The sequence below is a fragment of the Diprion similis genome, chromosome 11, assembly GCF_021155765.1.
Source record: "Diprion similis isolate iyDipSimi1 chromosome 11, iyDipSimi1.1, whole genome shotgun sequence".
NCBI classification, from domain to species: domain Eukaryota; kingdom Metazoa; phylum Arthropoda; class Insecta; order Hymenoptera; family Diprionidae; genus Diprion; species Diprion similis.
The window spans coordinates 12,353,779-12,377,917 of NC_060115.1; the positions used below are offsets into that span (position 1 = coordinate 12,353,779).

General features: G+C 41.9%; 1 protein-coding gene across 2 annotated transcripts in view; it reads left to right on the plus strand.

Annotated features, from left to right (window-relative positions):
• Positions 1–24,139, plus strand: part of LOC124412261 (ephrin type-A receptor 4) — a 151,521-nt gene that overhangs the window by 92,593 nt on the left and 34,789 nt on the right. Inside the window, exon 3 of one of the 2 annotated variants that reach the window (XM_046891995.1) lies at positions 851–930. In XM_046891995.1, coding sequence (XP_046747951.1) covers positions 851–930 — 80 coding nt within the window. Of the gene's footprint in view, positions 1–840; positions 931–24,139 lie in introns of those variants that run through there. The other variant, XM_046891996.1, reaches the window with a different exon arrangement.

The following is a 24,139-nucleotide window of genomic DNA, read 5'->3' on the forward strand; positions in this document are numbered from 1 at the left end:
CTTGTGCTCATAGCTGAAAAAGGATATGTTTTGTGGGCATGAAAGGATAATTTTATTCCATAAATCCCTGCATCGTTCCCCCACAAAAAGTCGAGCTTTTCCAATTTTATTTATTTTTGAATTCCTGGAATATTCAATATCAATTTTTAAAGAAAAAGAGCTCAAGATAGGCAGAAAACCATCTGGAAAGTGTTTAATTTCCAAGCGTTAACATCAACTAATTTGTCACTTACATTGTTTCATTTCCAGTATTTCAAATCTACTATAAATCTACGAATCGACCGAAAAGACTAGGATAAGTGCATCATTGTATGCTACGTTGATGAAAGAACCGCCAAAATGACCAGAACTAGTTTTTCTTCCGTTTGGAAGATCGCGCTCGTGAAAAACCGCTTACTTTAGTACCAGTACCTACTTTTATTTATGAAAGACACCAAAATTATAAATATCTAAGCATGCAAGTACGAAAACCACACGTATAAATGTATAGGAAGTAACGCTTTAAGTAAGGGTTAGATATGAAAGGTTAGATTAGGTTAGGTGAGGTCAAGCTGGGTGAGCAGATGCTTATGCAGTCCTGGAGCAGGTAATTTGTACGTATGTAATATACATGTAAAAAGGTACATAAAGCTTCCTAGAATGAAGTCTGACCAGGGCGTGGTAATCTGGGGATCTCGGAGCGTGGTGTGAACGACAGTTAGTATGTATGATAATAACAGCGATAATTGTAATAGCGTTATAATAACTGCAATACTAATAACGTTGCATGTGGGACATAACCGTCGACGGTCATTCATCACGGCGAGATAAAGACTAACTTCACTCATCTGTTTCTGTTTCATGATTGCAGTTGTCTTGCTGGATACTACGACAGAAGGAAGTCTCGATTGGACTCGGTACCCTTATGGCGCTCAGGCCAGCACTCCGGGCGTAAGTACATTTACAATAATACTAGCAACTGCATAATGCTGGCATATATATCGCCTTTCAAATTCAACACACATTCGCGTCGACAAGGTTCTCACAGCAGTATTAAGGGTCATCACAGTTGACCTGATGTGTATCAGCACCCTGACGAAAATAAAGTACCTGTCCTATACTGAAATTTTAGGATTTCGCATGGGATGATTTGATCACGTCCTGATTAACGAGCCGAAACTGACTCTTAACACTTGGTTTGGTACATCTGAGAATGAATGTTACAACACAAAATTATCCGTATTACATTCGTATAATAGCAATACATCTGATTGTGAACTTCGATAATGTTTTAAATAACCATTGGTGTCGCTGTCTGGATCTTCACTTCGATATTTGAATGATTGTGTTGTCTGGAAAAGGCAATAATGACCTAATCCGTTTTCTATTTGAATACAATTGACACCTGATGTGATCCTGGAGGACACTGGGAGGTTCATTTTATTGTGAAGACTATATCAAATCCCGTTGCTTCTTCAGCATTTGCAACAATATCTCTTTCTTACGAGATTTCAACCGCATGGTGACTTATCTCGTTCTGGAGGGAACAGACGGTATATTTGCTGGTTGAATTATGACCACAAATTCCTCGATCCCATAGTAGACTGTTTTCTCTGTTTGCTCATCGTGCGTCGGTGGTGTAGAGCTACTGCTAGATTCATGCGTTACAATTTTCGTATACACACACAGGTACCCATCACTCTGTATTATACAGTGGTCGTGTATCGTTGGCGTGTGTAACCATGTGGTGCTGCGGTGGTAGCATCCGGTGTTACAACATTAAGTATGGTATATTGTATACCTTAGGTAGCAACGAAAATCAACACAAGTTTAAAGCGCTTTTCAAACACCGTCACCATTTTCGATTAGCGCTACCACACTAATGACCTATATATTTGAAAAATCTACCCTAAAGCGGGCGAAGGCCGTTTCGTCGGGACATAGTCATTGATGCTGCATCAGCAACACCGGCAGCGTTGTACCTGTGCCGACTGCTCTCTAATTTGTTCGTTCAAACAAAAAGCAATTTGTTAATCGACTTCGGTGAAGGAAAGCGCATCAGGTTGAGGATCCCTCATTCAGACTCCTCTCTCACCGACACTATCATCCGCATCCGCATCACCATCGCCATCGCCATCGCCATCACCATCACCATCAACGGGGTAGATGCAGCAGGAACAACAGCAGCAGCAGAAGTGCAACGGTAGTCTTGTCCGTGAACTGGGCACAAGGCTGATTTAAACCTGTCTGGCAGCCCGCTGTGCGCTCAACAATTGAAAAACAAACATGGCGCCCAATGCTCGCTTCGCCCTGACCAGCGGGGGCTCACGTATGCGCCGGACCTCATATACCGATATATACGTCGCGTACCTTTCCTCATCCTCATTCTCTTCCTCTTCTCTGATGGTTTTGAGCTCTTCGCGCGGAGTGAATTTGTCGGTGGTACCACTTGTTCGTTTTGACAGTTAATATACACTGTGGCCCAGGGAAATTGCATTGTGTCGGAGACCCCGAAAAATCCTCTGTCTTTTAGACCCTACGGTCCTTCGCATTATTCATCCTGTCTCGTCGCTTCGTTTCCCGTATGGCAAGGATTTTTAAAAATCCTCACAAACTTGATGATTCCGAGAAGTAACACAAATTTACAGGGTCACGTTTGTAATTCCTGTGTGTGGAGTATGCTATTTTAGTTTGAGTTAATTCTGCGAAGGAAAAATAATTCAGGATCTGCAGTGTGTTTCGTCTTGACTAGCAATTGAGAAAAAAAATTTATTCAATGTGATGACATTTCTTGTCAACAAAGTTAACAAAGAATACTCGTCATGGCAGCATACTGATTTTAACATTCATCGGGTGCCAAAAGATTGCATTACCCAAAAACTTGTTATTGAAGACTAGAAAAAAATACAGAGAGAGAACGCTACTTTTGACAGTAGCCGTATAAGCTCGCGTTATTGTGGTGATATTTTTAAACCAAAGTAATAACTTTTTCCCCAAAAAAAGTATCGAATTTTTATTTCCATTCAATTCCTGTTCAGTGTCTGATTCCATACCGTCACATCATCAACGATAACTTACAAAGAATATTTACCTGCGGTAGACCTTATGCTGCATGCATATATTCAGAGAGGAAGCAGATTCGAAGTTTAAAGTTTAAATAGTCCGTGAAAGCACGTTTATCTCTCTCCTAAACTCATCTTTTGAGGAGAATATCGGGAAGTAGTGAAGACGAGTCGGCTGCCGGTAGAGAGGTAACTCGAGCCTTTCTTCGGATTAATCTAACGTACCTAATGCAATAAATTTCTCCGTCAAGATACAAAGTTATTAATATACAGTGCCCAAGGGCGGAACTGCGTCAGGGCAAACAAGCCAAACAGAATTACTCTGGAGTATTTGAACAAACCGATGAAGGTTGGTGCAGAGGTTCTACCAGAGAAGCCCGTAGTAGGAAGATGGGGTCAGAACTCACACAAAGGGAGCTCAACTAATCACCGAAACTTCCCCTTTGGACCAACTTCTCATCCTAAAGTCTTTGGGCGTTCTACATTATAAATAATCCCATTGTATACTTCTACGCCAATAAATGTCTACTGCTGGTTCAGATGCACACAGACAAACTGTTTTCCTTGCCCTTTTTTTTTATCTTCGTATTGCACAGTTGTATCAAGAATTTTAGAAACAATCGATTTCTTCGGAATTGAAAGAATTATAAAAAAAATTACCTCGGAAGTTTTGGACGTCTCACAAGTCTCGTGATCCAATATTCGCCTGGCACAGATGATAAATCTGTGAAGCACTCCGCGCTGCAATAGTGCCAGAGAATTGTTGTTTTTTACAGTCCGACGATCGGTCTAATTTCAAACAAACTACTTTGAAACTCTTTCTTCAAACAATTAACCCATTATTTGGTTTCTCTGGTGTTCCCGGAACGGCGGTCACGATTAGGGGTCAGCGGGGTACGGTGATGGTGGTGGGACGCTAGCTATATTTGGGAACTGCTGGCAACGCGTTATCTCTCTGAAAGTAAAGATCTCTTCGTGCGGAATTGATGCTCATCTTTTTAAATAGAAATGTAGGGTGTTCGTCGCTACACAGAAGCAGATTCGGCCCATTAATACTCTTTCTCTCCGATCGTCGAGCATCACGTTTCAGTCTCTTATAATCTTCTTCATCATTCTCAAGTTTCACTCATCATCATTAAAAACATTGCGCCATCATTTGAATAAAATAAAAACAGACAAGCACACAAACTTGAGCCGATGCCGCAATGAACGAGACGACCACAGGTGCAGTGAAATCATTATACAAAATCATAGAAACTGTAACATCACGTTAATTGAAAAATCTTTAGACTCTTATTTGAGGCGAAGACTGATTCCGTGCGTGAATTATTTGAAGAAATAGAGAGTGTCAAGTATGATGGAAGGAGTCGCATGGACAAAGGGAGGTGAAGTAACACGGGATCAGTACAGATGAGGAGTACGTAGTGAGTAGGTATTAGTTTTACCCAAAAGGTGGACCTTTGAAGTTGGGAACCCCAAGAAGACACGCGTGGCACAGAACTTATCTGCAAGTTTCATCTCTCGTGAAGAAGTAGAGTCCTTCCCCAATCCCGGTTTCAGTCGCTGCAGAGAATCGGGATATACATCTTCCTGGATCTGGTCTTGAAATTACTACGCGAGTCTAGAACTAGAGACATTTGTAATATGTGACCGGCATGTAGAGGGAATACATAATACTATCCTCGCATGTGTGTAGGCATAGACGTGTGCACGGGCATAGGATTATGTAAGCATAATAGTTTGTTTGGTACGCACACGCAAAATGAGAGTTCTTCTTTAGTTTCTGGCTCTTCTCCCATACGCTTTTACGATACGACGAAACGGGACGGACGGATGCTCGCCAACCAGATCACATACCGGACATTATTAATTCCCGAAAGTTCTTAAAAACAAAAGATTAATTCCCTGTGTAGGTAAGAGAATGCATGCCTTCTCGGGGAGGACTGGGTAGGAATTTTTTACCAACTTACAGTCACAGTCTTCTCTGTGGGAAAGATCGTCTCCCCCGATATATAGGTATACACGCTTGTGTGTATACCTCTGGAATTTGAAAACGTCAGCAAAGGATTATAATTCAATTCGAAGAAACGATGGGCCTTTACTCTTCTGACACTGCTGTTGCACTTTGAAAAATGTACACATTCAGGACCTTTGTGTCGAACTTATTATGAAGACATGATTAGAGGTTCTTGAATGCCCTTGAAGATTAGAATTTTTTAACACGAATACTCACGAAATTGACTTTTGCATTCTAAATTCTTGCGCAGTTCCTTTTTACTCACACCGTAAGAAGAATGTTCGTTTTGAACATCCTACACGATGTTCGTCCCAGCGATAGTTGGTTGCTCGATGCTGCAGCAAGCCGAAGCTGCTGTTTCTGTTCCAGCCGGTGTTGCCGCTGTGGTGAACGGCTGTGCAAAGCTTTATTAATCCCCGGGAAATAGATGAGTTACACTGCAAACACTTGGACAATGGCGTTCAGCGAGGCTCCCCCATCACTATTGTCGATCGTGTCAAAATAAATCTGACCCGAACGTGTTCAAGTTGAGTTAGGTTAGGATTTATTTATAATCCTTCGGCCCTGTTCTCGTTGTCTCCCTCGGTATTGATCGACACACATTCAAGACGTGTTTCGATCTTTTCCGGAAAGCTTTTACTTACACACACCTGGGTAGGTCCTTTTCAGGACGAAATTTTTCGACGAACGGATTATCTTGGTCAGAGATTGGAATTTTCCTTTTATTACTCCATTTCTTGGCTTTTCTAAATTTATTCTCTACGTTCCATGCATTTTAGAATTGCGTGTCTTTGCCATACAAATGTTCATATACAGCGGTTCAAAATATTTTTTGTTCTTCCGCTTTTTTTGCAACTTTTTTTCCAATGTAAAAAACATATTTCTTGCCTATTCGTTATGCATATTGCGAAATGTTTTCAGAAGATTTGCGCCTCAATTCGCATCATCAACGGTATAACGAAAGCGTTAAATGCTCGGTGTCAGTTTTTTTTCCTATGAAAAGAATGGTTTATCCAAACAAGAAGGTTATGAAAAGGAAAAACATTTTATTTGAGTTTTATACAGATGTCCAGTGGAATCCGCTTTGGTTACGGCGTCGACTTTTCCGGCGTCCTGACGATCAAACAATCGAAATTGCTTATCGTAGGTTTGATATGTATTTATAATAATGCGTAATCTAATAACAGAGGTTTCCTGTACGTAAATTGTATTGCAGTTTCTGGTTCGTAATTTGAAATACACTTTTGCTTACGAGGTAAATATTGACAGAAAAAGAGAAGATAAAAAGAAAGAAAGCGAGAGAGCGAAAGAGGGAGAAGCAAAAAGAAATTGACCTCCGACCGTCGATAACTTTGAACACAAAGTTCGCGATTGAGGAATGACGCCCGCAGGTCGAGTACTATTTCCTTTGCTATTTCTCTTGGGCATAAAAGGCCACAACCACCACGAACGTACCGTTCATTCGCAACAAATCCGCCTTCGAGCTACAAGGATTGATGTCTGATCCCCGAGGATCCAGTGTCTATCCTTGCGACGGTGTCTTTGGTGGCAGCTGAAGCCGCCATAATCCTTTCCCGGTAATATTTTACGCTTTATTTTTTATGGGACATTTTTTACGTCCGCCCGTTTTTGTGCGTCATTCCTGCGACCGTGGAGCTTTGGGGGGGGGGGGGGGGGAGGGGCTGTTGACGATTGATTTAAAATGACCTGGCAAATGGTCCTCTTCTTTTCCACGGTATTTTTTACTTTTTTAATCTTCTCTTTTTATTTCTTACCTTCTTTCTTTCTGTTCTTTTTCTTACTTCTTACAGTCGTACAAACACCACCATGTTTTCCTCTTTTGTTTTTATCACCTCTGGGATGGCATTTTTCGTTTTTATTTGAATGTTTCTTTTTCGCCCAAAGATATTTATTCCTCTCCCCGTCTCTTGCGTGCGACGTTTTTAATTTCCGAGGAGGTCCAAACTCGTTACCAACCCTGTCGTGTGTATTGGGTTGCGGCACGTCTTAACGCCCTCTGTTTGGTAAAATTCAAGTCTCTCGCTCTCACTCTACACGTATACTCACGTGCACGCATACCCATCTACACTCTCGAGGAATGCAGATGTATATGTATTATCTTCCCCTTTGAGAAATAGAAATGTTCGTCACTGCGCGATACAAAGAGTGAGACCTGGCTTCCGCTCATTCTGCGATTTTCCCTTTGAAGAAAATACCCTTCCTCCGTACCCTTTTCGTCTTGTTTTTCGTCTGGTCTTGTAGACTCTGCCTCGGAACGTATTCCACATGACGGTTTGGCGGCATCGCCGCCAGTTGCTGCGAAACTTTTCTCGCAAGTTAACTTAGCGTCATCTCCTCGATCTACTGGGATCCGTTCCGTCGATGTAAGACGGCATTATATGGTTAAGGAAGAGGGAGTTTGTGCCCCGGGTATTCCCCCGGCGGCCACCACGGTTGGTTTAACCACCCTCCGGGTTCACCTGCATACCCGGGCTTCTATCCAGTTATCTGGGAGTTCTCTTATCGCTTCGTCCTTCTCTGTCCGGTACCCCCCGCAGCCTCAGCCTCAGGACCCCTGGCTTGCCCCTCGCACTCTGCTCCGAGGTTGCCTTTGGCCTCCCCCCCTCGCTGTGTACAGACGGAACGTGAGCAGGTCCCCCGTCTGCCTCCCTTTATCCCATGGGCAATGCGGTCACGTTCTGGTTACCATGACTACCGCGAGATGAATTCCCATTCCCTCTCGTTAGCTTAAACCGCCCGCGTACCGAATTCTAATGGGAATCGTACAGATGCGCGGACTTCTTATTCGCCGTGCCTCCCTCCGCCTCGTCCGTCCGTGCATGTACATATATCACCATCCATTTTTCATCTGCATTCTCATCCATTCTTTCATCCTCGGAACTACCGTTTCCAGGATAAATCAACACATTGTTATGTATGTTATTGTTATATATATATATATATATATATATATATCCAAAAATAAGTATATATGTGAATATAGTCTGTTATGAGTGGGTAGAATTGAAGTACAACGTGTCAGTCATCGAATAACATAAAGCATATCGTATTTTCCTTATACATATGTACCTGTTGTTGACCCTGTTCTAAATCGTCCTAACGTTGTGTTGTAGCACATTTCCGGGCGTCAGATATGCAGTTGAAGTATTTCGATCGATACGATTGGACTTCAATGTTATTCTACATGCATAAAACGATGGTATTTTCTATAGTCAATATAGCGTCAGTCCTCATTGGTTCCCTTTTCGTCTCGGTCTTCATTTGTTCACTCTGACTCAATTTAGTGACAAAGAGCCGTCTTGCGTCGTTTTCAAATTGACCCTCTCCCTCACTCTCCTCCGAAGATTTTTGCCGCACTGGTATAATAAAGTAGATTTGATTATGTTGGGAGATTATTCAACGACCCTGTCACTGAATAGTGACGAAGGCTTTTCATAGCGCCCATCATGTTTCAATCTTTATTCCGCGTCTCCAATGTTTGATCGGTTGCGTATATGCGGCGTGTTCAGAATGGTCCCTTCGTGTAAATATCGAATGAGATTGTATCTCGAAAATATAAAACTTTCGTGTAGAAACTAAAGTACTGATCAATGAAAGATTGCTGTCAAAAGGCATTTATGTTTCAAATTTTCATGACTGTCCAAGTTTTGTCACATTCTTGATAATGCTGAAGGTTAGTAACGTTAATATAAGAAAATATCGGGGTAGAATAGTCTGAAATTACGAAAAGATTCAACACTCACCTTTTTATTCAACAGTGCGAACCGACCGTATACAACTAATCCGCAGTTTTTATAGGAAATTTTTCGATTCGAATGTCAACCCATGAGTCTGAGGGCGGTAATTCTCAACACTAAGATCATGTCCGCAAATACTTCCCGTATTTAATGAGCATGGCATACGATTGAATTATAGGACTTGAATAAGCTTAAGATATGAAGTTCAATAACTGAAACACTCAAGTTGAAATGACTTTCTTCTTCTTCCTTAATGGCTATTCCCCCAAGGGAGGATGTGCCAAAATGACTTTGATACGCGATTTGAAACAAATTTGCATTACTGCTGATAATCCCACGTGAGTAGACATGACACTGAAATATTTTATTCAAACCAAATAGTCTCAAACACACGTCTTCAAACGATTCCCCGTGGTATTCTATGCTACACGACTTGGCAATACCTCACATGATTTCACATGGCTCAAGCAATTTCACATGGGCGTTGAGTGAATTCAAGAGATTCCTGACCGAGATGTGTGCAAGATATCTGGTCGATTTGAAAACTGTTGGTCAACCCCTCCTACGTTCCGGGGGTCATTATGCCAACTGAAACAACGTTGACAAGTGTTACATTTTTCAAGCGCCTGAGGGGGATTTCACGTTATATGAGTATGGGTCAGACGCGATATCAGTTTGTAACGTAAATGAAAAACGGCGAGCGGAGAAGAAGGATATGGGGAAAAAACGGCGGAACGGTGAGAATTTATGACGGAACAAATTCATGGAGCCAGTTCTGCTCCGGGGGGATACAGAGTGCTGGGGCTGACACGAATTGTTTGGATTCTATACCAGACCAACTCGAAGACGAGTCAATAACGCAATCTGATAGGTACCCATACCATATACGCATGCCAGACAAGAAGAATGATTATGAATTATTGAGCTAAAGATATCTTTTTGGTGTTGCAGCGCGCACAGATCAGCTCATCCTATATGCTTTATGTGAATATGTGGCGTGCATTCCGCGTCTACGTGACAGCGAACAAGCCGCTCGACGCACTCGGCAAGTCAGTTATTTGTTTCGTCTCGTTTCACAGGCGATATAAATTATCGCTTATTAGAACTGATAGCGTTTTAACTGAGGGATATATTTTAGTTGGCGGTGAGACGACTCGCCGCTCGAGCTCGAGAAGGAGGATAAGCGCGTGTCTGCGTGTGGGCCGAATTCCATCTGCTTAAGATTTAATTTTGAAATCAGAGCTCCTCGCGCGTTATATGTGTATAGGCTTCATGAATTTATTTGTTAAATTAGTGCATCGCTTCGCTTTGCTCTTTCAGAGTAGGGGGTGCTCCTTAGAGCAACGACGAGGAGAAGGAGGAGGAGGAGGAGGAGAAGGAGGAAGAAGAGGTGGAGGCCAACACTTGCCTAATTATTTATTCGTCTTAACGAGGAAATAAAATATTCAAAGAAGACGCAATCAATTCACTCTCCGGTCTAACGTCTTATCTGCCTTATTATCTGGCCGAGAAAACGAAAGAGGGATAATAAGAGACTCTGGAATGACGTTGATGTGTTTCTAAAAGTCCGTTCCGGAGTGACTTGAAACAAAGAAAGAAAGAAAACAACATTCATTGTGTCTTGTAATTCCAATTTTACAGCACAAATTTTTTTCTTTTCGCTTTCCTTTTTTTTTTATACGAAAAATTAAAAAAATAAATTCGTAACAGCGTCTCGACGTCTACCATAATCTGTTCAGGCGGTAGAAATTTAAAAAAAATGTTACCATTATATTTAAACTCAGCGGGCAAAATGGGGTCGCCCACGAACAATTTTGCGTAATTGACCATGGAAATTGATAGGTAACACGTAACTTTCATTGTAATTTTAAGTCTTCTTATTAAACACTTAAAAATTAAAATAAAATTTTCACTGGCGCTTAAGCTTCATTATAAGGTTACGGCATTGTGACGTCTTAGTGACAGTTTAAAATTAAACTTGGATACGATCTTGTGAAATGTGCCGTAAAAACAAGTCAAAAACCAGCCCATTATCGTTAACGAAAAACAGAGTGTAGGTACAGTTATGATTGGCTGAAAATCTTTTTCCTCTTTCTCGTCCCACGAATCTTTGTTTTCACCAAAAAAGTACGACCCAAGGTTTAGTTGGAATAAAACCTCCGCCGAAGTTGAGGTGGTTTTGAAATAAGAACAAATACAAGATCCGATTGTTTCTCTAAAGCAAAGCACGAACAGTTGGCAGAGAGAGGCAGAGAGAGGATGTGAGAGGCGTGGAGAGCTTCTCTAAAATCACCATCAACTTTTCTCATTTAAACTTGTTGCAAGTATCTGTCTTCTTGACTCTTCTTAGAATTATAATAAAGACTATATGCTATATATATGTATGTATGTATGTATGTATGTATGTATGTGTGTGTGTGCATACAACAAAGGTTTTTCCCTAATTAACTAAACATAATTATTTATTTCCTCTCAGGTGCGGTGCGGCTGTAGGTTGGCAAATAAATGGAGGTATATTAAGGAAGATATTTGATGGAAATCTTTTCAGATAAGACGAGCTATTCCAAGTACGTGAATCTTTGCGAGAACAAAATGGACAAAGTTTGTCTTTTAAAAGTTCATCTCACCTCGTCTTGCCTTAGTGCCGTATCTGCATAACATTATACTGTGCGTATAGACTCAACGAGACGAAGTTTTTGGTTATTACTTGATCATTTACCCAGAATTCTTTTGTTATTTTGCTAAGAACAGCAAAAATAGAACACTCGTCAATTCATGAGTTACAATATCACTGGCGAATAACGAACAAATATGAAACTTGGATTGCTGTTTGTTTGTATCAGATCACCATAAAGGGTATATATCGTATAGCTATTTTATGCGGAAATAAAATACGCCTTAATATAAAAATTGTGGAAAAACGTATTAAGTAGAGTTTTCTAATAATACTGCAAGCAAATGCTTCCATAAACAGGTATCGTCCGTGTGCACTAGGGTGGTTTTATTATTAATTTTTTTTTCTTACGTATCCATCGAAAAGTTAGTTTTAAGTCTCAAACAAACAAAGAATAGCTTGCTAGCTTGTATAGTTTTCGATATATTTCGGGTGGAGGGTTTGAAACATTCAAACCGGATGAGGCACCTTTTAGAATTTTGTTACCGAGTTCCGGTTTGAGGAGACTTCGTTTGAGGCTAAAAACTAACTTCTCTAAGGGCACGTAAGAAAAAAAAGCAGTTAAAAAAAACCCACCGTAGTGTGCATTAAGAATAAGTCTGTCTAATCAGCTCATGTGTATCATTGGCTGTAAGGTGCAAGAGACAATATTCCGCGGCATTTGACACGAATGACCCGGCCTGCAAGGCAGAACTGCGGGCAAGCGAGGGTTGGGTAATTCGGGGGTTTTTCCGGCGAGGATTTCGCTCTGCAAATAGAGTAAGAGGCCCTCTGAATCTGTCACCGAATTCTCCTGCTTCAAGCTGGCCATGTAGTAAATGGTCCAGCATATGCATGCCGTACATACATAACGGTGAAACTTGGCCGTATTTGCATAGAGAAATGCCCTCTTCTCCTCTCTGCACTTGTGCTAATCAGTTCTTTATCCCGGTAGTAATTCTCCACAGGGTGACAACCCTCTGGCCCTTCGTTTCATCTTACTCGGCTAATACAACGTCTAAGGTTTCTCTGCATGTTAATTTGCCGGAATAATGTAGCTGGCGCTCTCTCTCTCTCTCTCTCTCTCTCTCTCTCTCTCTCTCTCTCCTGGTATTGTAAGGCAAGTGTAACCTGTACTTATACACCGAGTACACGGGCATTATGTGTATGGGTATGTGGACTGCGGTATAAACTGTATACGTGTTGCGGGGTAGGGACCTCTGCCTCGGCCAATGAGAGAACCAGCTCCCTCATATTTCGCCCTAAATCTTAATTAGGAATTTTACGAGGAGGAACTTTACAGAGGGTTGGTTGGTTGGCTGGTTGGTTGGTTGGTTGGTTGGTTAACTCCCTCCTCCTCCTTGCCTTTTCTCTCTTGCTATATCTCGCTATCTCGCTACTCCTTCCCTTCTTCTGCGTCGGCCCCTCTCGCAGCGAGAGCTGCTGTATCATAATTATTTTCTAAAACAGAAAAAAATTCACCAGTAAAGGGAAGAAGACGCAGAAGATATGAAAAAAAAGAAAATTATAACATGGATGCTTACAGTAAGACAATAATAACTTGATCCCTGTGAAACTTTCTGATGCGTAAAGAATCTCGAGCTGTGGGCGATGTAGAAATTGAGGAAGAGCTTCTGATCAGACGCTGCTTATTCTGAACGAGAAAACACTGTCGCATATCGATTTCCTATAGAATAATGTAGCTAGCTCGACAGCTGCTACGTGCTCCACGTTATGAAAAAATGAAAATTGATCAAAATCTTCTTCACCCCTGATGTTATCGGTTAGGGGTAGGTGGTCAGACTTGGTTCTACACCTTTAAACTCGGGACAAGATATCCCGAGAGCCCCTCAAGTGATGGAGTTCTAACTTTTAGGATATTTGGTTATCGCCTACACCTCGAAGTTGAGTCTAGGATGTGAGAATTTCACAACATACTTCATATATCCAACCAAAATAAAAATATCAGATATATTTAGTAAATTAATTCAAAATTAGTTCGCAACTTCAATACTTCTTTATTCATTATTACATGGATGGACACTTCTCTTTTACAATATCTAGCTCAGCAGAGTTGAGGTTGGGTTAAAGAAAGTTGTCCCAAAATGGCGTTTCTGATGTATGCCCACTTTGCGGGATGTAATTATGTATTTCGCGTGGGGAGTCGACGTAGGTATAACGTGGTGTAGGAATATACACCTCCTGCCTTTGTAATGATTTTGGGCTCGACAGTCTCGCAGCAAAGCCTTTGGTTTGAATTAAACGCTGTTGTCTCTCAGCCCGTGAGGTTGATATTCAGATACACTATACTATCAGAGTTTCGTGAAATTAGATAATCCTAGAAACACAAGGGACATAACCGGTTTTCCAGGTGCTCGCGGAGCGCTAGCGTGCAAAATCTTTGTTCACTTAATGCGCACCTTAAACCTCGAGCAAACAATACTTCAATGATATCATTTTCGCTCTCCCTAATACTTTAATCTCCGACGTTCGAACAATGCGAAATCCTAAATAATACCCTCGAACCTTTTCAAACCTTCATCAGCCAACCTTAAACTTTTATCACATGCTTGTACAAGGTTGATTTTCTGCCGGGTTGGTATATCCCTTTCCGATTCTACCAGACGAATGAAATTACATATATATATATATATATATATATATATATATATATACTTGTAGGTATTATATTATATACCTAAGACTCATGGAATGAAACCTCGTTCCTCCAAGTCAAAGTGAGAAGATCAGCTCAAGCAATCCTCGAGGAGGAAGTTTGCGTCGAAAGATATTCCGATCCACGTCTTGCAGGGTAGAAGAAGTTATAACTGAATGTGACTGGGTGAAACTAGTGAAAATTAGAGGAGAAAGGCTGCCCGTGACGTTTCGCCGCGTCTACCACAGGTGTAATTATTCAAAGTTAACGCGGGAAGGAATACGAGTAGAGGGCCTAATACACTCCCAGAGACACTTGAAGCCACGGAGCAAACACATCAACGGGGAAAACACACTCGAGTTGCTGCCACCGCCACATACTTGACACCTTGTGTCAATAAATACAGCCCTGGTCTTTCCCTACACTGTGGCAGACCGGCAGGCGCGGCGAGGCGAGGCGAGGCGAGCAATGGCTGATAGATTTATGAACCTGGTGTACGTGCATACGGGTGTGTTTAGTTGTATAGGTAGGAGCCACGTCGCACGCCATACCGACTCCCTGCAGCAGCACCGGTGCAGCGTGATGCAGTACAGAGAAAAAGCATTCTGTGTCCGTGGGGAAGGCAGGGCGAGTTATCCACGAAACAACTGAGGGAAAAAGTCACGCCTGAAATTTATTAGAAGCGCGGAAAAGACGGTACCTAGGTGCTATAAGGAGAGTTGGCGCAAAGTCTCGGCTGCAGGTCCGCTTGGGGCATACTCACAACGCAACACGTAACACGTACGAATTCTCACTGACTGTATAGAGGATCCAAACTCCGACCATATTTACTCTCTATTCTCTAGTGGATCCGTATATCCTTAGGCACAATAAAATTTCGCCGTTGCGGGTACTCTTCAGGTGGCCATCGACTCTTTCGGCTTCTCCATCACCGTGCACTATCGTATACCTGCCAAAGTACCTACAGTACATTCGGTACTTCGCCTCCCTTCACTCACCATATTTTTCTCATCTATTTCCCGCCTCAAGAAATCTTTTTTCACTCCAATGCTGTCACCCTTTCCATGACTCAAGTGGATTTGGCTTTAAATTTCGAGTCGTCGTTGTCATTTCAGCTGCGTTGAAGGCTTCGTCTCTATGCTTTCAGTCGAAATGTGGCAATTTTTTTTTTCTTATCGATAGAATTCCAGACGATTAATGATGCATACGTTCTGTAAACGTATATTACTGTCAGCTTTTGGCAAGGGAGTATTTTCATAGGTTCATTTATTCAGAGATAATCTGGACGGTGTGGTCAGTAGGTACGATAAAAATTTTCGATTGACCCAAATCAATTTTATTGTACAAATCTTGTTGTCTGCTAATAATTTTCAACTATCGGTGACGTATTTCGGTGTTTTCTACTTGCGGCAAACGGAAAGCTGTTGGATGCTTTAATTTCTACGCCATTGCCTGGTTCTTAACGGCCTTTTCCACAGTTCTGATTGATTCCTACATTCAAATATGTTTATTACGAAAAACTTACGATACGAAGTATGTCGTAGTACTTGATAAAGAGCTTTTACTCGATCCTGATTTAATTCTTTAATTCTATACCTACCTGTTATGTGCTTAATCTTCGAGAAGCAAAATTAAAACGAAAGACACAGCTCAAAAGTTGGAAAATTATCTGAAATGATAATTGTTTCATAAGTGAAAAATGAACTATTCGAAAAAAGCGTGAAATCGCTACAAGCTTTTACAAATTTAGAAACGCTTTATTCTTCTGGTGTACATTGTGGCTGCACAAGCCACGTTTTATTAGCTATACAAACCGAAGTGGACAAGTTGCATGCCCGCCGAGAGTTTGGCCAATTGAGATCAAATAATTGACGTGACCCGTCGCGACTATCGAACTGACGGCCACAGCTTAATGGTATTATTGTACCTCACTAAGGCGACGAGAATGAAATTCGGAGGATGGTATGCGTTCAGCGTAATTACAGGATTGTCAACCGGAATCCGGGATAACTTGTCCGTTGGTCGATTAGGTGAATGGTGGCTGAGCGTCTCGCGAATGGTACCTTGTAGCCGCACCTGATACCTACGCGCATCTATAAAAGTCTGCACCAATTATCGTGCAGCACCACGGCAAAGGAAGTCTGCTTGGCCCCCACGGTACAGAGTCTCAACTATTTCCATGCCACATAAATTAGGACTGGAAGGGTTAAGGGGCCGCCCCTAATTCTTTCGAACGACCGCCAAGCGTCAGATCGACGGTTATCGCTTTAGGAGAAGATAAATTTAAACGACTGACGAACGACAGCTTCAACGAGAACGACGACAAGTTTATACACATACTTACGATCACATATATGTGTGTGTATGCAGCGCAGCTTGCTGTTCCCACACCCTCATCTATCTATATGAATGTGAAACTCGGCGCCCCGAAACGTGCTTTCGAAATGTGTCTATACGTATAGACCAACAGGTTCTCATAATTATCGAAATATTTCAATACACTGCGAAAATGTATGATCAATTTAATTTAACAATCGCCATCACGTTCAGCACCCCGGCAGTATAACTCTGTATTGGTCAAACCCCATCCAAATCCAACTGCGAACGTGAGAACTGCTTTACCACCACCTGAAGAATGCTGAGTGAAACGTGCCTTACTTTTATTAAACTTGGCCAAGTTCAGATGGATCGTCAAATTCGTTGGAAGAAACATGTTCTTGAGATTATAGATACTTACTTCTATCCAGCAGATACTTAAATTTCCTGCTGAAGCATGTACACGCACAATTTAAAGACTGCGCGGTAAGTTTAACGCTTGAGAAAATTGCTGTAATTGCACAAAGCCTTCTTATTACTTATATACTCTCTTGAACAATGTATAGAGAAACGCTATGCCGTGCCCCGTCTGCCACGGCACACCAACAGCAACGGCAGCAGTGGCAGCTGGGGGGCAATGCGTAGACAGAAGGGAAAACGATTGTAAGTAATATTATCTGGTGCGGCTGTAGAAAGACGTACAGCGCTGAGCCGCCCGGCATGACGACGATGGACCATTATTCCACGTGAATTCGTCCTTTGACGGTCCAATTTCAGTGTATCTAACGCCCGCGCTGAACGTTTCAGGGATCCCGTGGAATGGCGAGCAGCCCTTCTTCCCTCGTAGTCATTCCCCTCGATTCAGGCTCCCAGCTATAATACGATGCTGCAGGACACAGAGAAGCTGACACCGACGACGAAAAAATATTCACTCGAATTACTACACTGCAATTAAAATCTCTAGTTAAGTTAAGATTTAGGCGATAATCATACGTGGGTAATGTTGTAAAGACGAATTTAATACATTCGGTAAACGGGAGGTTGTATTTTTAGGATTCAGAAATTTAGTAAAATTATGTTTGAAATTCAATGAAATATGCGAATATTAATGCCAAATGATGTTCTCGTTTTTGAAAGTGTTCCAAGAAACTTGTTGAGTTTTTTCGAAATCCTATGGATTCATTGTAAGCTCGTATGCACGACGCTAAATATTTGGATATATTGTAAAACTCTAGCTCGATTCTCCAGAAATCTGTTGCAGGTAATATTTTGAATCAGTGGTCAACCAGTTCTCGCTGCGAATTCAGTAAACCGAGGGAAAACTGTGAAACTTGACAGGCTGAGTGACCGACTGCGCATGCACACAATAATTGAACTCTATTGGTCGGCGAAACGTACCGCATCGCTAGTTTCGTCAACAATGGCAGGGCAGCGAATTTACTCGAAATGGTCCATGAGTTGCAGAACTCTTCTGCGACAATTGGCGGGTTGAAATTATGTTATTATGATAACTAGTAAGTAGTAGTCAGCGGTAATCAGTGAGTTAATAACAAAATTTCGTCAAGCATTCTCGCATTACTAATTCAGCGATTTCAGATTTACTTAACCTAAAAAATATGCATCGCCCACACAACCTCTATAAGTCACATTTGATACTCGAAACTTGAGATGGCTAGCTCATATGAAAATCCAACAAGGCTCCCATACCCGGATGCTTAACCTACCAAGTTTCACCGTTTCCTCTTGGTATAGAAAATGAATTACCGCCACTGCTCCTGTTACTAGAAAAAAATTCCAATTACGTGAAAACATAGTTATCACTTTCCGAGAGTACTCGATTTCTTTCAGATTCTCTAATAGCGTACGTATAAGAGGCGTAAAAATTTATCATTCAGGCGCGTGCGAGTGTCCTGCGCGACCGAAACTCCTCCGCTAGGCCTCTTCTTCTTCTTCCTCCTTCTCTTCCACCTCCGAAAAGAGAATATTAATGCCTCTCATATTTTATACGACCACTTGGGCCGCATACGCTCGTGCGCTCGTGCGCTGTGGAGGAGCGGTTATGCCTAGAGTGCACCGCCCGTATACGGGCCTCTCGCCTACGATTAGGGGCCAGAAGTATGCATGTGTGCGCGTAGGGTGTAGGTGAGATCCTTATCGGCGAGACAATGACGAAACGAGCGAAGACGAAAATACGTAGAGGAGTTAATTCGGCGTCCGGTTGCCGCTGCAAGAAGGAGGAACGCGGCTCTTCGCATGGCCGCTGCGCATGCACCACCAGCGACAGCAGTTACGGACTCATTCGAGGTCATAACCAAGGTTGCGTTAACGCTGCTACCCTGTGTGTAACGGGGGGTTAAGGACGGGTGGTGTCGAGGGGGTCAGAACTTATCACAAAAGTTTATAAACTTTCATTTTGTCCACAACACGAGCCGACTAAAGATAATTTTAACGATATGTTAACCCTTCTATTTCACATATTTTTGGTTATTTTTCGATCCAGGTTTTTTGTTACCGGGGCTCGTTTACCTACACACGTAGATACATACGGTTGTAGATCCCTGCTTTTATCTACACGTATATGTATATATAGGCTTATATAATGTAATATTATCTCACCACCCCTAACCCATTTTTCAATATTTTTGCTTCATTCTTTCGTTAAAATGAGACAAAGGCTCGCGCCACCGCCCTCTGTAATAAGGCTCGAAAACTTGCCAGCGATACGAGATAGGTATATTATTTTTGGTCTGGCCCTGGGAAAAAAACTGTTCCAGTCATTCAAACATCTTATCGTGTGGATAAGGAAAAACAAGCACAGTGTGAAAATTAGAGGGTAAAATTGATGACAGAGCAAAAAATAGACCAACACAAACATGGTCTGGGAATACGGCTAATAGTCAAATAATAATTGGACACCTAAAGCGAGGTTTTTGAATTATTGGTGCTTAAAATTTCGAACGTATGGCATATCCTTATCGCTCGTGTTCAGTTCAATTGATCCCACAGCAGTAAAGATACGACGAAGTGCTCAACGGTAAACAGGCGCCCAATAAAATTCAGAAAGACTGTGTTGAAGCAATTTTTTCTCTGACGATGTCTCGCGAAAAAATAAGCCGATTTTTATGCTTCTAGACTAAATTAACGCGGTGCTTTGTAACTTATAACTAATTGGATTTTCAGCGGATTCGGTCGATTTATTTCCAAATTAATTGGGAAACCCAAAACCCTTTTGTCTAAGATTTTTACTTTCGCAAAGAACTGCAAGTTCTAGCACTAGTCCTTTTAGACCAGTTGATTTTTCTCGCTAGTTTTCCACAAAAATCTAGGCACACTTCACCTATGTCAAATTCGAACATCTAATCTCTGCTTCAATAGTGATCTTATAAAATACAACATCTTAGAAAATCACCATTAATATGGAATAAACGTTTAAATATTTTTGCAACTATAATTTTCCGAGTTTTGCAACGGATTCTGCTCATCAGAAAATGATAGTATCATGTTGGGTTAACATGGACATCAAATAGCCACGGGAAACGATTCTAATAGCACACTTCAGAAGCTCATAAACAGATACACATGAACAGGTTGTGTTGCACCTGCAGATTCCGAGGCTGGTTCGTGTAGGGATGTGCATAAATATCCGCAGAATAACCGGGTCGAAAATTTTTGGGTTTACACAGTGACCCGTCAACGTCAGACGAAGCGTTTATTCTGTGCACGAAAAACACGACAGAGGCGCGTGCGTTTCGCTCATATGCGTTCGTGAACAACCTACCACCCAATGTAAACCCTCAAGAGTCAATAATTTAGAGCGTCAACTATAAACACTGAACCCAATATCTCTCCAGTGCTTCTCGTTGACACGTACTCGGCGCTAACAGCTATAAGTCTACACAACCAACCAAATCGCTATATTTGCGCACAGTGTTCTCTGCGCTGTTGTGCGCGGGGCGTTTACGATTAGTTTTCCCGATCACGTTTGTCGCACCCGAATTAACTTCATCTCCCCCAAAAGTGAGGGGAGGAAAGGTCGACTCTCCGGAGGCTCTGACCTTCATCCCTGGGATTGGACACCTTCTGAAATTGAAGCTGGATCCGTCATTTCGGGACAACAATAGCCGGACAACACCGTCCGGGAGGATGAATCATCGCTGGTACATGCCAGAGCAGTCTGTCGTCCCGAAGCCCAACGCCCTGCAGCCATATACCTACTCCTTCTTCTGGACCCCCAGAGGGTAGACGCCTTTGATTATCATTCCTCCGCCCCGTTCGGTACAATCAACCGGGTACGAACCGGGTACGAACGCTTCTCCGCAAACACAATCAGCGTAATTACGCACCTGGATGTCCCAAATTTTTTTTAACATTTTCTTCCTTTCTCTCTTTCATCAAACGCTATCTCAAAATGCGGCTGACTCACACATTTTTCAACTTTTGACAAACCCTTTACTGCTGCTTTGACGCTTCTCCTTTTTCATCGATCCTCTCGGTTTCGTGTTGGTACTATACAGGAGCAGACCTTCAGATCGAGCTGTTTCGTTATACTAGGTATATACTCTCGCGTGGGTATGATGGAGGTTACTGTCCAATTTCTCCCATAATTCAATGCTGTTGAATTTACGTGCAACTGCTGCACAGTGAAACATATTTGGCACATTGCTGAGGGGAATCAGAAATACAGCCGTAGATGTAGTAGTTTACAAATAGATGCGAGTACGAACTTTACCAGTAAAATGTTTAATATAGTATCTCTTCGCAGAGATGTTTCTACGAAAAGCTGCGCCAAGTTGTAGAATGCTTGATAAATTGCATATTTCAGAATACTGAATAATAATTTTGTTTACTAGACATATTCCTGATGTCCAATAATTATTCCAATTTCGTAATGCATTCAGAACAGTACTTTTACTTCGGTTTTGATTATCTTGATCGCAGTAACTCGTAGTCTCTAATCAATGTGTTTGTGCCACTACTGCATAATTGAACGTGTGCTAAAATTTGCAACTTATAGTTTCATACTTTTGAAGATTTAGGGTAGCGCGTTTCCACTTACAGATGAATAATTCTTTTTGAATTATGCAGTAGTTGCTTCGAACAACGTTGGATGAAAATAGACGGAATTCGTGAGTGTCTGAATGGTAGTACGAATCTATTACATCCATCGTAACCAGCTCCACTATTATAAAATCCTGAGAATAGTTTTTCAAAATGATGTACTGGTGTTAACGCAGTACTGCAAATCAAAACGCATGTAAGTATCTACGAATAAATGACGTACTCCAAAATTATACAACGACACTTATCTAAATCATGATAAGTGAGACTATGATACATAATAATTCATACTGGCACAAATGTTTTATTCGCCAAAATGTAATCTAACGCCTCAGAAACAATCCTTCCAACGCCAAAAGCACAGTATACCGTGAACTAACTTTTGCATCACCAACTGACATTTCATGCAACTAAAACAGTTTAAGTACTTCGTGGTGAAACAACTTCGTATAATTATTGTTAGACCAAGTATTCATCTATGTAGCATACTAAAAATGATCATTGTCGAGAAAATTCGAGCAGGGACCAACAGTTGATGCGCTGTCCACTATACACGTAGACTCAAATTTGAAATCATTCACGAAATAGTTGGGGCAGTAGATGCGCCTTTTCTTCAAGTTCTGGAACAATTTTTTTGATTTGCCACGACTGGGTCTTGGTCAGTTGGATACCAACGTTCTGAGAAGTGTATTGCCTGGGCTACAGATGTTATCAAACAAAAGAGAATTTTCTTCAAGTTCTGGAACAATTTTTTTGATTTGCCATGACTGGGTCTTGGTCAGTTGGATACCAACGTTCTGAGAAGTGTATTGCCTGGGCTACAGATGTTACCAAACAAAAGAGAATAACGTCGTTCGTTCATTTGTATTATGTGTCACTTGAGGTCTGTACTACTGAAATTTATGACAAGATATCCCTGTGTGGCTGTAGAGTCCGCATCAGCTGTTAAGTCAGATCTTCCCAGAAATGGTAGTAGAGAACTTAAATATCACTTCGGTTGCCTATCTGGTAATGCTAAGAGGTGAGTTTCACAGAAAACACTTGGATTAGGAATCTGACAGGAATGGGATTCATTTGGCATCATTTTCGTTGCCCGTATTATTATCCGAAATTTTGAAAAAGAGCCCGATTGGCGACCAGTTACAACAAAGGCACCGTTCCTGGTCTGGGATAAACTGCAGTTTCCGTTGATCGACGACGGAGCCGGGGGCATATTTCGGGGTGAGAAACGGAATTGAGCTCCCCTACACATCAAGTCAAGTAATTGACTATATAATGGATTCCAAAGAGTGCAATACGTCAAAGTGACGCGTCGCGTGGGGGCGATCAGTCCGCAGCATCGTGCCCCGCATCCTCTATATTAAACCCTGTGCATAGATCCTCCTGCCATACATACAATGCGAGCTCGGACTAATTTGTGATGATTTTACAAACGGGAAACCGCCCTTCTTCCCCTTCTCTCGCCCTACACGCGATCAGGGCTGGCTTACGGAAGGCCCCCTCATCCGAGAGAGAGGGAGCCGACTTTTGCGTCATTCAGAATTTCGAATTAGCATATCGATAATCCACTCTAATTAACGTATCTGGAAATCGGTGCACAAAATTACATTTCTTATGCCACGATATAATGTGCTGTATCACAGACGTGACTTAATAGACAAAGGTGGAGATGGAATTGTGTGTAACCTCACTTGGGGACATCGTTTTGGCGTCAATCCCCGAATAGTCGAGTGTCAATCGCCAATCAGAATAATCAGTAAGTAAGGTGCCATATTTTGTTTTCGACATAATTACCAGTTATCCATTTGATCGTGAGAATCATATAAAGATGAGGTACGTGTCCAAATGTTTCTAGTCAACAATTTCGATGGCTTTTTAAGTGAGAGAAATGCGGGCTTAAGCACTAAAAATAATGGATTACAGCCAACCTTGGTTTTTACTACACTAGTATCGAAACAATTACTAGCAACAGTTTTCCAAAATCACTTATATAAATTGAAACCCTTATTTTTTATTTGCTTCGTGCAATGTTTGAGAATATTTTTCAAACTAACCGAGACTCCGTACACCTCTTAGCTCTCAAAAAATAATAAAAACACTAAATGACCTCTCGATTATTAAGAACATCGAGTAGTTGGACGCTTCCACGAGCGTGTAATCCGCTCTCCACGATATTCTTCTTCTTTCTCTTCCCTTCGAGCGCTTAGCCGTCGTTGGTTCTCTTTCGCGGCCTCCTCATCGACTTTCTCCCAGCTTTCGTGTCTTCGAATTCTTTTCGGGTTCTCAGCTGTCGGAGACTCTTACGGCACCTCTTTGGCGACGGGAACAATAGGGTCGACACCCCCCGTCCCCCCCTCCCGCCGCTCTTCGCGGCTCTTCGTTCGAAGTAATTTCGCGCTCAAATTGCTTTTCAACCGATCCCCGAGCTGTACTGTCCACCCCAATCTCGCCAAGATATTGACTTTCATCTTGTAAGAATACTATCGCGTTCTGAGCGATGGCGGCGCGGCGGCGGTGCACTTTTCGCGCGGTGCTGGAAACCCTTCAGATTTCATCTTTATTCCTTTTTCCTTCTCTATCTCCCTTCTCCTCTAGCTTTGCTTTCGAAATTGCTCAGTAGCCCGGAAAATGCAATTGCAC